Raw genomic sequence first — 19,379 nt, forward strand, 5'->3', positions numbered from 1 at the left:
GGCCCTGGCATCTGATAATGACCTAAGGTACACTGAGGGAGAAGACCGTTGCTCAGTGAGCTCTGCTGGTGCCCAAAACAGGAGTCAGCTGTGACTGCTCAATATTAATTGGGGCAATATCTCAAAATAAATCTGTCTCTACTTAAACTTACGGATTTGTAAGATCACCTTGGATCTAGAAATAGTTATCATTGGTTGAATGTCTACCATTTTCCAGGCTCTGCGTTAAGACCTTTGCGTATATTAACACATTAAAAGTCTCATAACAATCATGTTGTAATAATAACGACTAACATTTACTGAACCATCACTGCATGCCAGGCCATACTGACAGCTTTATGTAGTCTCATCTATTTGACTGTTTGACATGGCTATTACTATTATTTTTTTCCTAATAAATGAGGAAACTGGGCTAGGGTCAGGGTAGGAGATGTGAAGCTGTCACATAGTCAATAACTGAGATCTCCCTCCAGGTCTTGTGCTTCCAACCACTACACAAATGGCTTGCTGTAAGGAGATGGACTGATCACTACTATTTTACCAATGAGGGAACTGCATGTACACTGTTGAAGGCCACACTATGGGATAATGGTAAAAAGTGTAATGAGAACTTCATTGTGTCTCTCCCCACAAGATTATTCTTCCTGTTCTACACAGCTCTGATTGTATATGCTCTTCAGTAATTGGCAAACAAAGTTTAAACTCTGTTAGAAATTACAGAGTAGGAAAAAATATGGGTTCTGCTCCTATAAATGAAATCATGGCACCTGCATTATGCAAGGTTGAGCTCCAAGATAGGCCAGCAAGTCATTCCCACCTGATCCGCTGAGAAGGTCTTCCCTGAAGGCAGGGCTTGATCTTGGCAGAGCCATTAGAAGTATTTCCTTTGGATAACATACTTTTCTTTAAACTGTTCTAAATTTTCTAAATTTTCTACGAAGAGCATGCATGTAAATGTTCACAGACAAAACATGAATGCATTCTCATGTTAAAACATTCAACATCACAAAGCCCTTCTCTTAAACTCTCACCTTCTCCTCCTCTATTCCAATCTCCTCTCCAGAGGTATGAATTTTAGTATGAATTCCTATAGACCTGAACTACCCTATATGAAAGTTACTACCCACACGTTGGAAGTTACTACCCACATGTGGCCATTGAGCACCTGAAATGTCCTAGTTGAGATGTGCCGTTAGCATAAAATATACACCAGATTTTTAAATTTAGTATAAAGGAATAATGTAAATATCTCATATAATTTTTATATCAATTACACATTGAAATGAGAAATTACAGAGACAGTAAAAAGATCAGTGGTTGCCAGGGATTAAGTGGGGTGTGGAGGGATGAATAGGCAGAACACAGAGGATTTTCAAGGCAGTGAAATTACTCTGTATGATACTATAATGGTGAATATATGTCATTATACATTTGTTCAAACTCATAGAAGGTACAGCACCAAGAGTGAGCCATAATGTAAACTATGGACTTGGGTGAGAATGACATGTTAATGTAGGTTCATCAATTAAAACAAATGGACTCCTCTGATGAGGGATGTTGATCATGGGGAAGATGATGCACGTGTGGGGGCATGGGGTTCATAGGAAGTCTACCTCTTGCTCAATTTTGCTGTGCACCTAAAATTGCTCTAAAAATAGTCTTAAGAAAATGAATATACTGGGTTAAATAAAATACATTATTAAATTAATTTCACCTGTTTCTTTTCATTTTTTTAAATGTAGCTGCTAAAAATGTGGCTCACATATTTCCATTAGATAGCACTGCTCTAGAGTCTAGATCATTTTTGGTGTACTTATACATGCATATTTAAGAAACACATATATATTTTGGTGCTTTGTAACATAAATATGCATTACTTTTATGCTTGCATTAATTTTTTTAAGTCAAATTTTTAAAGGCAGTGGACATTACATTAATTCTTTTCTTCTTCCATTTCTCTTCCTCCTCTTCTTCCTCTTCCTCCACATCTCCCTTTTATACTTAACAACCCACAAAGCCTTAGAGTGAAGAAAGCAAGAATTATTCCTGGTCACACACATGCCGAGGTGAGCATACCTAATATTTGAGTTAAATCAACACAGGCACAGGTTAACTAAAGGGTATCTATTCCCTTGTTGGATAAAAGAAGGAGCTAGTCAATGAAGAAGGTTTCGGCATTATTGAGTCCTAGACAAAAGACCTATAAGATACTAGCAAAAATGACCAGCAATTATTTTCTAAATAACTAGATCCAAATGTTCCATTCTTATCACATCATCTCTTTTTCTCAGACATTTTCTACAACAGGCACAATCCCATTACTGTCTGTTGAGGAAAAGCACCTATTGCTTCAATTCGACAAACATTGCCCATAATGTGCCGCATCAGAACACCTTCTCATTTCAGCTACTGAATTCTGCTGGCTGCTGTAAATAAATGCTGATGCATGTTACCTACATATTTACTACTTTGCTAAATTCTAACTAAAGTCACTTTTAAAATATTTTATAATGCATCTAATTGATTTTATTCTAAGTAAATACCTGATACTGTCCAGTTCAGTGGATAATGCAAAAGAAATGACCCCAAACAAGCTCCTGCTATCCCCTGCCCCCTGCTTTAAAAAATGGCTAAATATACATAATTTACACTGACTGCATTTGTGTAAGTGATGAACTGGTGGCATGTACACATGCAGCACATTCTTTTGTTGGGCAGGAAGGGTGTTTATTGTGTTCTAGCAAGTCATTAGCACATGCAAAACATTAGCAGCTCTTACTTGGCCTCAGTGCAGAGCCTCCTTGAGGGCAATGGAGAGAAAAAGAATATTAGCATGAGTCAAGGTGCCCTGATAACTCATGATTTTCATTCCTGTGAGTGCCCCTTGATGTTCTGTCCCATTTGAGTCCTTGTGGTTACATGCTGCCTAGATAAAGAACTGCAACTCAAGTCCTGCTTATTCCTTTGCCTACTCATTGCTGCTTCAAGACAAGATTCCCAAGGGGTAAGATGGAACACCAGACAGGGATCTCTGCAATATTCTTCTAGCTGGTAATTCTCTCAGTCCAACAAACCAAGTTTTCCTTAAGCAGATTCCATGGGAACTGTTTTAAATGCTCCATAATAATAAGACATTTAAAAAATGTTTCCTTTCCACTCCCCCATTCCTTACCATCTTTTCTTTTATTCAAGAAATAATAAAGAGAAACAAAACTAGAATACAGAGATTTTCAACTTTTATAAGGTGCTGTATATCACTGTATTTAAGACAATCTTTTGAAATGTAAAAAAAATTCCCCCTGAATTAGGATTGACCTCATCTGAGTAGATGCCATCTGCTATAACAGCCCAACCCTGTCCCCTCAGGTCTTGGCAGCTAAAGGTGAGTAGGGCCCCCCTCCTTTCCCATACCCCTGCCTGAGAAACTGCCAGGAAGCTCTCAGGCAGCATCAGCAGCAGGCAGGAAGTAGGGTGGGAGTGAAGGGTCTCCACCCATTAGCAGCTGCTTATGCAGTAGGCAGGGGAACTTTCCTACAGAAAGATCCAGGTCAGCAGATACTCCAAACCAATTTCTACCACATGCTACCCAGTTGTGGAATTAAATTAAAATGTTAAGAAGAAACCTGGAATGCTAATCCCCTTGTTTTCCTCCTACCTTGTGCCCGGCACCCAAAAGAATAAAACAAGAACAGTTGGATTTGGCAGTTGAAAGGGAATTCTTAGGTAACTGGAAGGAAGTGAAGGCAGCACACACCAAGGAATGCTGTCTGCACGAAACGTCATGTACCAATGATGAAATGTCAAGACCCATCATTGTCCAAGCGCTCATTCAGATTCAACCAAAAGACAAGTTTGACAGATTATCCGAATCTTTCAGGGCAGGTGCTGGGTGTACTGGGGAAAGGAGTGAGGTCATTTTTTAAAAAAAGACTCAGTTTTTTTTAAAAAAGCAAAATATTGTTATCACCTCAGTGGTTTAGCTATAGTCCATTCTAGAGCAATTGAAAAGAAGTTTTGCCAGCAGCTGGGAGAATATTTCCGAATAAATCATTTCAGATTACATTAGAGCTCTAAAATAAAAATGAATAAACAAGTGTTTGTCCATTAGATCTCAGTGCATTTTTGTTAACACTTTACTTGCAGGAGATATTTGATTTTTTCTTATGCTATTTCCTTAACAGTGATTTACTATGGCTTTAATAAGTGGATAAAAGTTGGGTCCATTGTTTCACATGCATACTTAAAAATAAGTTTTTATGGCCAGGCGTGGTGGCTCATGCCTGTAATTCCAGCACTTTGGGAGGCCAAGGCAGGTGGATCACCTGAAGTCAGGAGTTCGAGACCAGCCTGACCAACATGGAGAAATCCTGTCTCTACAAAAAATATACAAAATTAGCTGGGCATGGTGATGCATGCCTATAATCCCAGCTACTTGGGACGCTGAGGCAGGAGAATAGCTTGAACCCGGGAGGTGGAGGTTGCCGTGAGCCGAGATCGTGCCATTGCACTCCAGTCTGGGCAACAAGAGCAAAACTCCATCTCAAAATAAATAAATAAATAAATAAATAAATAAATAAATAAATAAGTTTTTACATGCCTTCAACAATAGAAAAACATTAGTTACCTCTGCAAATGTGTTCCGATTTGCTTGCAAGCCAACTTTTACTACCTCAAAAGGGTTAACTACAATGGCTTCTGTTAGTCCAGATCCCAATCCAGCAATGGCAAATNTGGAGAAATCCTGTCTCTACAAAAAATATACAAAATTAGCTGGGCATGGTGATGCATGCCTATAATCCCAGCTACTTGGGACGCTGAGGCAGGAGAATAGCTTGAACCCGGGAGGTGGAGGTTGCCGTGAGCCGAGATCGTGCCATTGCACTCCAGTCTGGGCAACAAGAGCAAAACTCCATCTCAAAATAAATAAATAAATAAATAAATAAATAAATAAATAAATAAGTTTTACATGCCTTCAACAATAGAAAACATTAGTTACCTCTGCAAATGTGTTCCGATTTGCTTGCAAGCCAACTTTTACTACCTCAAAAGGGTTAACTACAATGGCTTCTGTTAGTCCAGATCCCAATCCAGCAATGGCAAATGTCTAGAAAAAGTAAATCAATCAATACTTTAAAACAAGTTATCATGTGTTTGGGGTTAAACATCCTATTCATTACGCTATGCAGCTGAACGTTATAAAGAGAATGGAGAAACCTACATAAATGCACCATATTCCATTACTAAACAGCTTTAGTTCTTGATTAGATGCTGACAATTCATGAAGAAGAAATTACAGAAGCCACAAACCACATCCTAACAATTTCAAAATAAAATGTCAAAGCCCCATCAACAACGACTTTTCCTTCAATAAAAGCAAGGTTGCTTTACTGATTTAAAGGTGGATACTAAAACATCTGGACATATAACAATTAAGAAAATTTGAATTGTAAAAGGAGAGCTTCATTTTTAAACATCTACTTAAATTCCTTTATTGGGCATATAAGAAATTCAAGGAGCAGAACCACAAATAAACTGTTTCTAAAAAGCTAAATTTCAGGTAACAACATAGCTGGAAACATTTAACCCTATGTTCATGTTTTTAGAGTCACTATTCTGGACTATTAACAAACAAAAATTATTTTTTATTCATCTTTTCCCTATTTTAAAAAACACCGGCAATTAACGCAGTCTTCTAAACCTAAAAGCTGAGATCAGAAATGGCTAGATGTGCACCCACAGTCCCAGCTGCTTGGGAGCTGAAGTGGGAGGATCACTTGAGCCTAAGAGTTCAAGGCTGCAGTGAGCTATGATTGAACAACTGTACTCCAGCCTGAACGACAGGGTGAGATCCTCTCTCAAAAAAAAAAAAAAAAAAAAAAAAAAAAAAAGAAGAGGAAGAAGAAGAAAAGGAAAGAAAAGAAAAGAAAGACAAAGACAAAGAAATGACTAGGTTACTCTGAAGGCCTCAAATAAAATCTAGAAAGCTTATCAAAAGGTGACTGTATGTCAAGTTCTTGTTCGGTATCTGTTAAGAATTTCTGCAATAGGAAAGAACAATTTCCTAGAATTTACCTCTAGGTAGAATACTTATGAGTTTTCCAGAAAATCTGTATCAAAAATAAACACAACAATTAAAACATACACACACAAGACAGAACAAAATGAAACAAAGCCCCAGTCTCCAAAACAGATGCTTGAAAAAAAGTAATTATTTAGTGCTGAATCTCCATTCCAGGACAAGAGGCAGTACTGTAGACAACCAAGAGAAGAATAAAACCATTGAAGAGTAAACAACAGATAACTCTTGGCAATGGGCTCTAATATCTTCTAAATAGGAGAGGAAGGAGGGAGAAAGGAATATCTTCTAAAAGAGAGGAAGGAGGGAGAAAGGAATGTTGTGTAACCTTAGGAAGGGAGGCACAAAGGCAGGATCCAGAGGCAGGAGGTCTGGGTTTAGGTCCAATTCTAGCACTTATTGGCTGCGTGACTACAGCTGTAACACACAGTAGCTTGTGCATAGACAAAGGTGCCCAACCAAGGATGCTTGGAGGCCAGAATCCAGCTTGCCCCTCACTTGCTAAGAGAAGCCCTGGAGAGGCAACCGTCGGGAGGAGGGGCACCTTTTCATTATTCACACAAAGGTGGCATGGGTGCTAGTTGTGGCTCTGTTGTATAAATTGCTGAATCTCTGATGAGGCACAGTTTTCTCATCTGTAAAATGGAGATAATAATATCTAATTTCCCTGCTTATAAAGTTATTTTAAGGCTCAAAATAATGTGTGAAACCATTTCATAGAGTGTAATGCAAACACCATTGGTCTTGTTGCACATAATAAAGGAAGAATGGGCTGGGTGCAATGGCTCACGCCTGTAATCCCAGCACTTTGGGAGGCCGAGTTGGGTGGATCACCTGAGGTCAGTAGTTCAAGACCAGCCTGGCCAACATGGTGAAACCCCATCTCTACTAAAAATACAAAAATTAGCTGGGCTTGGTGGTGCATGCCTGTAATCCTAGCTACTAGGGAGGCTGAAGCAGGAGAATCACTGGAACCTGGGAGGCAGAGGTTGCAGTGAGCTGAGATCATGACACTGCACTCTAGCCTGGGTGACAGATTGAGACTCCGTTAAACAAAAAAAAAAAAACAAAAAAAACAAAAAAAACAAAAGAAAGACAGAAAGAAAGAAAGAAAGAAAGACAGAAAGAAAGAGAGAGAGAGAAAGAAAGAAAGAAAGAAAGAAAGAAAGAAAGAAAGAAAGAAAGAGAAAGAAAGAAAGATTGCATACAGATTCTAGGAGAGAGAGAGACTCATTGATGATGTTTCCATTTTATCTCCCTTCATTACGGTTTTAAGCATATGTGTATAGGGTAACTGATCAAATATTTTATTCATTTATCTCAGACTTCCATCATGGAAGCCAGAAGTGGAAAAAAAATACTAGTCCCAAACTCTTTTGACTGGGAAAGCTAAAATCCAGATGTCTAGGTTTTTATTACTTACTATATGCAATCTTCCAAGTAATTCACTTTTTTGTTCTTCTATAAAATTCAGCTACATTTGCTGTCAGAACTAGTGTTCAGCAGTCCCTTGTCAAAATAATTGATCAGATATCAGCAGATCATGTTACATAGGTTGTTCCAGAAACCTACATTTACTGTTGGGTTTCCAGCTTCCTAGGATTTTCATGTGAGAGCACCAGGGGACACTTAACAGCTGTTTAAATGTCTAGCCATATCAAAAAAAGTAACTGAAATAAATGAGCTCAAGAAAAGAGAAGAACTGTACACAGTTGGCATGCATTTGTTTATAGTAGCTGCAGTGACCAAATGCTTTTTTGTTTCAATTCTCAAGAGTCCAAAGACCTACAGTCTTTCACATGGTACCAATGTTTGACACAAGAACAGCCAGCTGGCCCTCTGGAGACCATATTTTATTGTTTCTCACTAGGAAATTTTAATCCTCTTTTGCCAAGCTGTTTCCAAATTTAAGAATGATATTAAGAGAAGATGCCAAAGAATTAAAAGGAAAAATTCCTAGCTAGTTTCGAGATTCATGGTATCACTGCTCCCTCCTCTCTAGGAGGCCATGTCTCCCAGCCACCTTGTATAGGCAAGGACTGGACAAGACATTGCTTTGTCATAACAAAAAGTGATGCTATTAGGTTTCCTAACAGGATCTTTCCTAGAAAAGGGGCATGTATGATTTTTTAAAAATAACATACTTCTTCTTGGACAGTCTATTTGGCAGAATACAAATTCTCAAATATTGTCCATTTTAGTGGGCAAATGAGGGCATTTTCCTAGAGACTGGAGTACATTGCCAATTGGAGGGCCAATGCAGATTTTGTTTTGCTTTTCTTTGCAGACTTGGAAGGAGAAGTTAATGCATTTACTCTCTTGCGGGCTCTTGTTGCACACATATTTGTAGAACCCATTTGGTCAATACAATTAACTCCTGTGAAAAGTAGGAAAGTCACCAAGAAGGAGGGGAATGGCATAGGGAAATGTTCAAATCACCAAGTGAATTTTGTGTGATATATGAGATATGTCATTGTACTATCACAATTCTCCTTAGTTGAGTTGTTTACAGTCATTCCTATAAAAGGCCCTTCAGTCTGCATCTGACCACAGAATGATTTCATCTCAAGGGATCTGAAGTCTTATATTTACTACAGCTGGTGCAAAAGTTGGAAAAGTGACCTGTTTGGCATGTTGACTTTTGCATAGATATAAGCAGTATGTATGTAAACATATGCATGTCTTGGTTTAAAAAGAGTCTTTGATAAATGTACTCTTTATTTCATGTTCTTGACCATATCTCATATGGGGCCTTTCTAGACATATCATTATTATCATAAATTCATCACTGGGAGCTATAAAATAGCCAAATTGTGAGTTATTAGGAAGATGGCTTTCAACAAGTAGCTGAACATTGAATAACTTGAATTCATATTTTAATAGCTGGGCTTGGGAATCAAAAGAGTTTTTGTTTCTAGATTTTGCTTTATGAAATAACACATACATTTAAGTATAATAAATACTCTCACTTACCAACGCTGGTGACAGTGACACATATCCCAGCAATTTCTTGTACTGCTCAAAGGTGAAAAACTGTGAAACAAAACCAAACTCACAGATTTATAACAATTTTCCTGCAACAAACTCTTTAATTGACTCAAATTTCTTTAGTAAATCATTATGTTAACCAGCATTTCAAAAAATGATAAACTATCTAATACAGTTTTTAATCCTGTCTCGGGTAGTTGCTATTGGATCTTTCTTTAACATTCACAGTTTCAAATGCAGTTATAATAACCTACAGAAGAGCTGATGAAATCCTTTAGAGCAGTAAATGAACCATACAACTTCCATTTACCATGACCATTTTCAGTTTCCCCAGACATCAATAGACTTCTCTCTTATGGCAGTGATTCAACATTATAGGCCTAGAGACCTGACATCTTTGGTCTCCTATGTTTTCTCTATGAACTGCTTTCCCAGTGAAAGCCCAATTTTCTAACACACTTGTAAAAGACATCCACTTTTCAGTGTTAACTTGCATTTCTATTTTGGTGTCTCCCCACTGCTCCATGGAATTGAAAACACTAAATAATTATGAAGATGCCACGATAAACTAGGGGAGAACCCAATGAGGTTATCTAGTCCATCCCCTGCCATAAAGCAAGACTGTCCTCAACCTGAACAAAGAAAACAAGCTGCTAATTCCTTCCTTGAAAACTGATGGTGATGAAGATGGTGAAGGTATTTTTGGTTTCTTCGGTAGATAATGTTTAGTATAATTTTCTCTGCAAACAAATTTCAGTGGAGGCGAATCTAATCAATTGCTTCATATAATACATTTTCCCCTTTTTTCTTCCTGTATTCTACTTTTTGAGCAACAACTCTGCTTGAACATGTTTTGCTCCTGGGTAGCACGTTCAGGTAGCTGTCAACACCACTGATAAGGCACGTTTTTAGGTCCTGCTAGAGTCTAATTCTCAAGACCCCAAAAATGGTATGGGTATTATATGGTCCCCAATATTTTCTACTCCATTACTTTATAGCCCAGTAAAATGGGGCAAGAAAGCAAAACCAGATTTCAGAGCCAAAACTACTCTGTTGTTAGGAAGAAGTAGCTCCTTATAGATGGCTTCAATGAGTGTTTGGGCAGCCCAAGAATCATTTTACTACCTGATAAATTTTTATTCTTTTCAACACTCAGGAACTACTTTTGTACCATGGTCTTTTAAATGCACTATGAATGTAGAGTTTTCTAGAACAGGGATTCATTCATTCACTCATTTAATAATATTATTAGAGACCTCCTATTCTAGGTACCGGGGATGCAATGGTAAACAAAGAGAACCTCTGCCTACTTGAGTTAACATTCTAGTGGCTAATGAAAGCCCTGAAACTACCCTGGTGTTAAAATAGTACTCAACAGCGACCACCAGGGACCACCACATTTTTGATGAAACCATTAACCACTAGAAACCATTAACCATGGAAGGAAAAGTGTGATAATCTTAGGTTTTAAAATAATTGATTTTCTTCATTTTTATGATCATCATCATTATTACTTTGAGAATCACCTTGCTGGCATTTTGAAGTCAGCAGTCCTAGAGCTGAATCTGGGTTATGCTGCTTAGCTGTGAAAGCACAGGAAAGCTGCTTAACCTTTCTAACTCTCAAGACCTCAAAACTTACCTTTTAGATTATCATTAAATAAGATAATTTAAGTAAGATTCCCTGACAGGAACGGTACAAGTGAGACTTTTGAAAAATCTTAGTTTTTATTCCCTGTAACTTTGGTAACCTAGGTTACCAAAGGAATCATAGAGGCCTTAAGTATATGAGCACTCTTCTCAATGCCCTGGGGCTGCTGAAGCTTTCCGGTCTGGCTGGTGGGAGCAGGCACTATTCCCAGCTGGATGTGACTGCTAAGCACTGTTCCCTGGAAGCCTTTTGGGTGGTTCTTACCCAGGCATTGGTAGTTTCCTCCCAGGCGTGCACTGGTCAATACTCAGCTGAAAACTTGGAGAGGTCCTTCTACAGATCTCAGGAGTTCTATCTCTGTGCAGCCTGCTCTTCCCTGGTACTCTGTCCTGTGGACTTTGGCTGCCCTGCTCTCCCCTGGCTTTCAGCTCCTACCCAACCCAGGGAGTCCCCTGGGCTCTGCCTCAGTTTCCCCTCCCTGTCCCAGGGCCTGAAAGTATCCCAAGGCAGTAAGCTGTGGCATCACAGGGCTCATTTCATTTGTTTTTCATTTCTCATGTATTTCGAGCCTTCATCATCTGATGTCCAGTGTCTTGAGAACTGTTATTTCATACTGGTCCCTGACTCTCCACCAGGAGTGGAAGTCTTGGCCCTCCAGATACTCTGAATAGTAGATGTGGGAATTTTCTCTCTATGTATATTTCTTTGTTTCTTTCTTTAAGTTTTCTTTGTTTCTTTTTATATATGTTTCCTTTATTCATCTAATATCAACTGAACATCTACTATGTGTAGATACTGTGATTGGTATAGGTATACCGTAGTGAACAAATTAGCCTTCATAGTTTATAATCTCTTGTGAATGTAGTCAGCATAAGGAAGTCCTTGAGAAAACTGCACATGGGAAAAGTGGTATTTCTGCACGTGTGAAGCTCAAGACTGGACCCTGAAGCCTGAACCACGGTGCCACCCATCTCTGAGGGATCAGCTGGTCTCTCTGAAGTCTTCATTTCCTTTTACTAAGTACAATACTAACTCTGTCTAATTTGTGAAAGGAAAAGTTACACTTATTTAGCATCAGTAAGTCTTATTATTTTAATGATAAAGCTCATTTCAAAGAATAAAGTACATAAAACTTAAGATTGTTTCTGATTATGGTAATGATTTTAGCTAAAGTGTCAGTACCAAAGAATACACACACACACACACACACACACACACACCCCCCACAATCTCTGAATATATTTTTTCTGAAGTAAACTTTGATGACATACAATGAAGCAGTTTATGATGTATGAAATCGTTACAATCAAGTGATTGCTTTCCTCACAAATCCTATGATAAATATCTATAAGATGAATGTTTTCATAAATTGTGTTGAAAAACTAGTGCTATCCATCTGGCAAAGATACACTTAACTCCAAGTTATACTTAAAAAGCCAACATACTTACCATATGTCTCAATAATTTTAAGGTAAAATCTACTTGAAACAAGATGTCTGGGACACATACACCATATTCACTTGCCCAAAAGTTCATCTGTTAACCATTGTTCTGGCACAGAGCATTGCTTTTGTAAAATAGAAACTAACTCTGTTTTATAAAGCTCAAATTTTTTTTTTTCTGTAAAAGATTGCTCAATGGTGATAAGTCTTAATCCCCTTAAAGTTTAAATTGTCTCCAACACATAATATTATGAAAAAATATTCCAGGAAAAACTCTAATTGTAGTTTACTTTGTTTATACATGTAAATCACTGAACAGATGAATATATTATTCCATGCAGACAAAGTGACTTTCCTTTTGAACAGGAACTCTGCTCTATTTGTTTACTTGGGCAATCTTTTATCAAGTAAAGTCATTTCATAATCCAATTCAGCTCTTTTGTGTACTTTGGTGAACTTATTCCAGATTCTCTACTGTGATTCAGATCCTTATAACAAAATTTGTATTGCTATAAGATCACTATAAACTCACAAAACCTATACCAACAAAGAGGGTGAATTTATAGAGAAGGTATGTTCTAAAGCTTTGTTTTCCAAATTCTAGATTTGAATTTAATCCTATTGTCATTTTGACATAATATAAAGGTTGGATGTTCATGTATATATGTGGGTGATTTTATCATAATTTTAAACCCAGTCACCCTCTTGAACTTACTGAGTAAAAGTATATGAACTGTTCCTTCTTGCCTTTCAGGAGTACTGAGAATACAAATTGAGTAATGTATGTGAAAAAAAGCCTTATATTGCTTGGAAAGTCAGTCTTTAAGTTTAGGTTATCATTATTATGGAAGGACAAAGCCTTATTTGGTGATATCAGTGGTACAGGGCCAGGGTAGGGGGGTAGCAATGCCTGCCAGAGTTGCTATGATCAGGACTTTTGTCTGAAAGAAGACAGTAGTCAGACTGAGTTCTTTTGCCCCTGGACATTCTGCCATATCTTCCTGCTCCTCTTCAGATACTGAACTAGCAAGTAGTACATAAACCTCTACAGTTATGTGGTTAAGTAAATGGAAATTAGGGTAGTGGAAGTAATAATTTTTGTAAGAACCAGAATAGAGAATTTTAAAAGAGGAGACTAAGGGGGAAAATGAAGTTGGCATGCAAAATAAATATGTTATATGGGAATCATATATAAAGAAATATGGCATATTGGTTTACTCTGTTCATGAAATGGTAATGATTCAGGGAGAAAGGCTTTTCCTCCTCTCCTCTTTCCTCTTCCCTCCGTTGCTCTTTCTTTAATAATTATTTCTCCAAAGGAAAATTTCTGAGTTGCTTTGAAGAATGGTCCAAGCTATTTTGTGGTTTGATTACTAGAATTTCATTCACCATGTTGTTTTTTAGAATAGAATGCTTTTACCTGATTAAAAAAATCTACAAATTGATCTACATATTTGAGAGCCTGGCCAAGTCTAATTATAATAAAAATTATGCTATAATTTCTGCATTAAAATTTTTAGTGTTTTATATATAATTCATTTTAATGTCTTAGAGTTTGTTGTGCTGAAGCTGTTACTGCACCCTACTTTTGCTTGGTGCAAATGCATGCAATGCTTACCTTCACTGCTCTTTTTGGGGTTTCAGCCAAGATAGGTGGCAGAATTCCCTTGTAAAAACCAAACAACCTGTTTGAGAAATAAAAGATTTCCTATGAGTAAAGAAATTAAGAAACAAGTATTTCTGACTTTGTTTAGATAAAGCAACTAATCCTAAAGTATTCTGGATCATTCAACATATCACACCAATCATGAAGTCTTCCTTTCATTCTAAAGAAAGAAATAAATTCTATGTCTCTTAGCATTATGATATTCAGAAGGTGAATACGTGATACTGAGATGGGAATCCCTTAGATAAGTTGCTAAGCATGACCATTAGTTGTACCTTAACGATGAAGCTGAGTTCCTTACTCTAAGGGCTCTTGAGTTTACTTCTCAGTTGTGGGGCAGGTAGTTTCAAGCTATCTACAGTCCTGCATTTCCTCCCTTGTGGTAACCAAATGAGGTTAGGATTATTCCTGAACCTATTAGACTGTACATTTCTGAGGCAAAGGAGCTGATGAAATTTTCAATTTTAGCTTTACTAATACAACGAAACTAACAAGCTCTGTGGGTATGGTACTAGGACTTCCAGCCCCGTCCTGAATTAGTCATAATTTTTAAGCTTCCTTAATGGAGGTGGAGGAAGGTCACGGAGGGCCGGCTATAGGACTATGTATTGCCAACAGATGAATTGTCAGACTCCCTTGCTGATATGCAAAATCACAGGGCATGAGCCAGTTTTCTTTGCCAATGTTGATGGGCAACATAGTCAGATATTTTTAGAAAAAAGCAAGAATGAGTGACATATGATTAGATTTATAAGTCACATTTATTTCTTATTATAGTTTTAGAATTCAAAATTTTAAATTCCTTTGTCTTGGAATCTTCATATATATGCCATATCTTACTTCAAACTTTAAAATATATAAATAGAAGAGAATATTATGCATTATTTTCTGGGTAATCACTTTTCCTGATTAGTCCATAAGTGACTACAGATAAGGGCAGAGCTCAACGTGTCCCTAATTTAGGATATCCAGCTAACATGGGGCTGCAGCTTCTCTGATTGACCCCCCAAGCTTCACTCCAACTCACTTAAACTAGGTCCACTTCTAGCTGTGCTTCTGGGAACAAGAAGTTGAGAATTTATTCAGGTGACCCCACTGTGCCACCCAAACCAACATGGCGAACTCTTGTTCTCCCTCAATTCACTGGTTTATATAGTACCTTTTGGTGAGGGGACTAAAGAACTTACCTGCTTTACTCAATTCATGAGCTTACACAGAAACTTGAGGGCTGTGCACCTTTGGAGTTCTTATCACAAAACCCTTTTTTTAATGTAACCAGGACACAAACATTTGTTAAGTTTATGGATGTCATAAAGAGGAATAAAGGGATCAAATGATTCTCTGACAAGGGCTTACTCTGCCCATGATTTTTGACTTAATGGATAGTGCTAGCATTATGAATAGGAAGTAAAGCAGATATGTGATTTGGAGAGCTATGGCAATTCATGAGTTGTCCCCACCCCTTTTCCATTCCAATTTGAACTACTGATGCCTGAAATTCTCACATCAACACAAATTTCTTCTAGCAACTAATAACATTTAAATACTTTTCTCATTTAAATTTCATTATAATCACTATGTAATTTTTGGCATAAAGAGTGACTAAGCATAGGTTGGTTTTCCCAAAACATAAACGTGATTTTCTTGAACAGAAGTTCTATATATATAACGAAAACGGTTATTAGTTCTGTTCTTTTTGTTTGATCTTTCCCCATCTGGAAGACTATGCCTGATTATTGTAGGAAAAAAAAATAAAGAGAAACACTCACATAAGTAAAGCTTTTAAAACAGAATGTCCAGATCAACAGAGGAACTTGAAATCCCACACTACAGAGAACAGTTATAGGAAGAACAGTTGCTTCAACTGGAGAAGAATGATCTTAGGGAGAAATCTGGTGAATGTGATGGATCTTTTGAAAGGTGTGCGTGAAGGAAAGATATTATACTTTTCTCTTTGTTTCCAGGTGGTAGACCTTCCAACAGGTGGAAGCAACAAGAAAAGACACATATTTGGCCCAGGTGGAGCTTAACACAATGAAGTACTTCTAATAGTTAGAACTGTCTAAAGATAGAATGGGCTCTCCTGAAAAGTGGTGAGTTCCCCTTTGGTATGTGATCAAGCAGTCTGGATGGCCACTTGTCATGAATACCAGCGACTGGGAGGTACACAGCAAATCCATGCATTTGACGACCCTCAAGTCTGGTCTGTTTCAATCCTCAGATTCTGTTATTCTGAGAAAAAGTACAAGAAGACATGGGCAAGCACTTCTCTGAAGAGACAGAATCTGCCATACTTTAGACTTTTGCATCAAATCTTACACTGCTTCTCTGGAAGAGGACTAAAGTCTTATAAGTACACAGAAGGCCTTCATTTTAAAAGTGATGGGGGAAAATATTAAAAAGAGGTGTGATGCAGGAGAGAAGAGGCAGCTGGGAGAAGCATAAGGATTTAATATGAAAAGAGCTGGGAGGTCCAGAGCCCTCTGTTTTGTATTGATGATGCTTCATTGATGTGCCCTCCTTCCCTTCTCTCTGCTCAGCTACTTTCATGTGTGATCGTTCCCCTCCTCCCATACCACCATCCTGAGCTTCCAAACTGAGAATGAGCAATTTTAACAAGAAGTTCTCAAAGACAATAGGCAGCCTTTGTTGGTAAATGGAAGCTAGGACTACCTACCTCCTTGCATTGCTTTTACCTTATATCCATGCAATACAGGACATCTATGGAACAGTCAGGTCACCACCGCTTCTGCTTAGGACTGCCCCATCAAGTTGTTTTAATCATGTTAGTACAATATGATACTACTTATAGGCAGGGGTTGACTGAGCGCCTCACCCAGATGGGTTCAAAAGGCATTCTACTTCTTTGCCTGAGTTAATTTGATCCAAGCTAGACCTAGCCTAGGATTTTGGAAATGGAACAGGATCAGTCTTGCTCTGTTTGGTGAAAACTGTAACATATAAATCTACGATTTCAATGGCAGTCATGCTTTCAGTCATTTGGAGAAAGTCAATCTACAGTGATAAAAAAGAAAGAAGCCACCATTTAGGGAGGCACAGAAGCAAGAAGGAGAAGCTCTGGTTCTGTGAGTGTGGCCCTGCTTCCAGAATTCTTTAAGCCTAGTTACATCTTGGCCTTTCTTGAATATTGGTATTTACTTCTGCCTTTGATTCTATGAGATGCTCAGTAACATTTCCAGTAAATTCTCTTTTTTACCTAAATAAGTTTGAGTTGCATTCATTATTTATAACCCAGAGCCCTTGATCCAGAAGGTAAGTATCATAGCCCCTCTAGCCAAAGTGGTTGCTGTAGAACCTCCATGCCATGTCCAATCATAGGAAGAGCTTCACTCTCAGTTAAAATTGGCACTTGAGCTGACCAGAAGAGTCATATATAAAATGCAGGTAAAAGCATGTAGCTAAGGGCTCAAGCTGATAGCTATTCTTGACTAGATAATTATCAAAACTTTTCCCAATGCAAAATATTATATGACATTTCTAAAAACCAAAAAGGAGTTGTGATGTTTTATGAAACAGATACTTTTTTTTTTCTGCAAAACAACTGATGTTTATATTCACATGCACTGTCCATTCTGCCTTCATGTGGTTTTGGCTTGCTGTGCAGAACCTACAACTTACCAGGACCATAATCCAGGAGGTTAAGAGATTGGTGACACCCATTGTTAATATGTGTCATCCCACTTACGTCACAAGCAGCCAAGAGCTGCTTTCAGTCTACTTGCTGGATGAATGGATCGTGGGATTCTAAACGTTTATGTAGCAGCAAAGGCAGTTCTCTCTGACATGACAACAAAGGCACCACTCTACTCTAAAGTTTTGACTCACATAGAGCCAACTAGAAGTATCTTTGGAAGAGGCATGAGAGCTACTACAAGCCCTCCCATAAAATCGTATTATGAACTACATAGCAGCCCTTATATTTTGTTCTCAAAATTGTTACTTCTAAAAGGTGCGAGTTTGATTTTAACTATCCTATGTAAAAAAGTATTATCTTGTATGTTTATGGATTTTGTAAATATTATTGTAAGTAAAATAGACAAATCTGTTGAAAGCTTAGTATGTAATAGCTTTAGTGTTAAGAATAAAACATGTAGGTATATGTACACATAGTAATTTCAATCAACTTTCACAACAATTCTTTAAAATATTTATAATTATTTTTCTCATTTTGCTGGTGAGGACTACTGTCATGTCATTGCCAAATAAGATACAGCAACCTAAATCAAGTTCTTTTATGTCCTTGACTACTAGGCTATACAGTATAGCTTTAAAAAAAAAAACAACTATTTTAATAAAAGCTTTTGAAAATTATTTGTTGCAACAATACCTTGTCATTTCTTATTTTAGAAGGAAGCAGAAAAGGCCATGAAAAACAGGTCTCTGTTCCAATTTCTATTCAATTCTGTTTTAAAGTAATATGAAATACTATATAACTGATAGAACTGGTTTAAGATGAATAAGATCATTTTTGTGAAAATTGTTGGGATTTTGATTAAATATTTTCTAGTTGTTTTAGAATGAGAATAAAATGAACCATAGGATAAACTTTTTCCTCCTCAAGATAGACTTTTGCCCTTAAGAGGCACACCAGGAAGCTGGGCTCAGTAGCTCACACCTGTAATCCCAGCACCTCAGGAAGCTGAGGTGGGTGGATCACTTGAGGTCAGGAGTTCGAGACCAGCCTGACTAACATGGTGAAACCCCTTCTCTACTAAAAATACAAAAATTAACCAGGTGTGGCGGTGCATGCATGTAGTCCCCAGCTACTTGGGAGGCTGAAGCAGGAGAATCACTTGAACCCGGGAGGTGGAGGTTATAGTGAGCCGAGATCGTGCCACTGTGCTCTAGCCTGGCAACAGAGCAAGACTCTGTCTAAAAAAAAAAAAAAAAAAAAAAAGAGGCACACCAGGATAATTCTGTCAATGTGGGAGAATGTTGGTTACTGACCCAACAGATACATGCCCCTCACCCCACTTGCTCCTCAGAGTATAAGTGATCCCCATACTCCATGCTTAGGGAGGAGAGTCCTACTCCAGCCAAAGGGATAAAGCAGAATTGTTCAAGCCCACCATGGTGGGCTCATTCCTTTGCTAGTGAGAGGGTCAGGCATGGGCATATGACTGAAGCCTAGCCCAAGAGACAAGGGGAATGGTGTGCTGGAAGGCTTGGATTTCCAGTCTAAGGCAAAGAAGCCCATAGGAAGAAAAGTCTTGTCTTCTTTGCTAGGTGTTTCCTAACTGTGTGAGATGCCTGTGGACTGCAGCCAAGTGAGACATCATTGCTCCCAAGCTAAGGATGACTAAGGAGAAAGATGCAAGGGACCCGGATCTCGATGACATTGTTGGGCTTCTGAAGTAACCAGTGCTGGCATCCTACCTCCAGATTTCTGATGATGTAAAATTAAGAATAAACCTTTACTATTTGAGCTGCTTTTAATGACATCTTCTGTTAACCTGCCACTAAAAATATGCTGACACAAATTACCTTTAGCACATCCCTTTCTGAACAAAAAGCCTTAAATTGAAATTCTTTTTTT

At 38.0% G+C, this 19,379-nt stretch overlaps 1 protein-coding gene across 2 annotated transcripts in view; it reads right to left on the reverse strand.

The window, feature by feature from the left end:
- SLC25A21 (solute carrier family 25 member 21) overlaps nucleotides 1-19,379 on the reverse strand; it is a 523,908-nt gene that overhangs the window by 45,469 nt on the left and 459,060 nt on the right. For both annotated transcript variants that reach the window (XM_017858964.1, XM_017858970.1), the window contains 3 exons: nucleotides 13,775-13,841; nucleotides 9,050-9,109; nucleotides 4,997-5,104 (listed from right to left, as the gene is read on the reverse strand). In XM_017858964.1, coding sequence (XP_017714453.1) covers nucleotides 4,997-5,104; nucleotides 9,050-9,109; nucleotides 13,775-13,841 — 235 coding nt within the window. The remainder of the gene's footprint in view (nucleotides 1-4,996; nucleotides 5,105-9,049; nucleotides 9,110-13,774; nucleotides 13,842-19,379) is intronic.

Source organism: Rhinopithecus bieti, unplaced genomic scaffold, assembly GCF_001698545.2.
Source record: "Rhinopithecus bieti isolate Rb0 unplaced genomic scaffold, ASM169854v2 scaffold_2435, whole genome shotgun sequence".
In the NCBI taxonomy this organism is placed as follows: domain Eukaryota; kingdom Metazoa; phylum Chordata; class Mammalia; order Primates; family Cercopithecidae; genus Rhinopithecus; species Rhinopithecus bieti.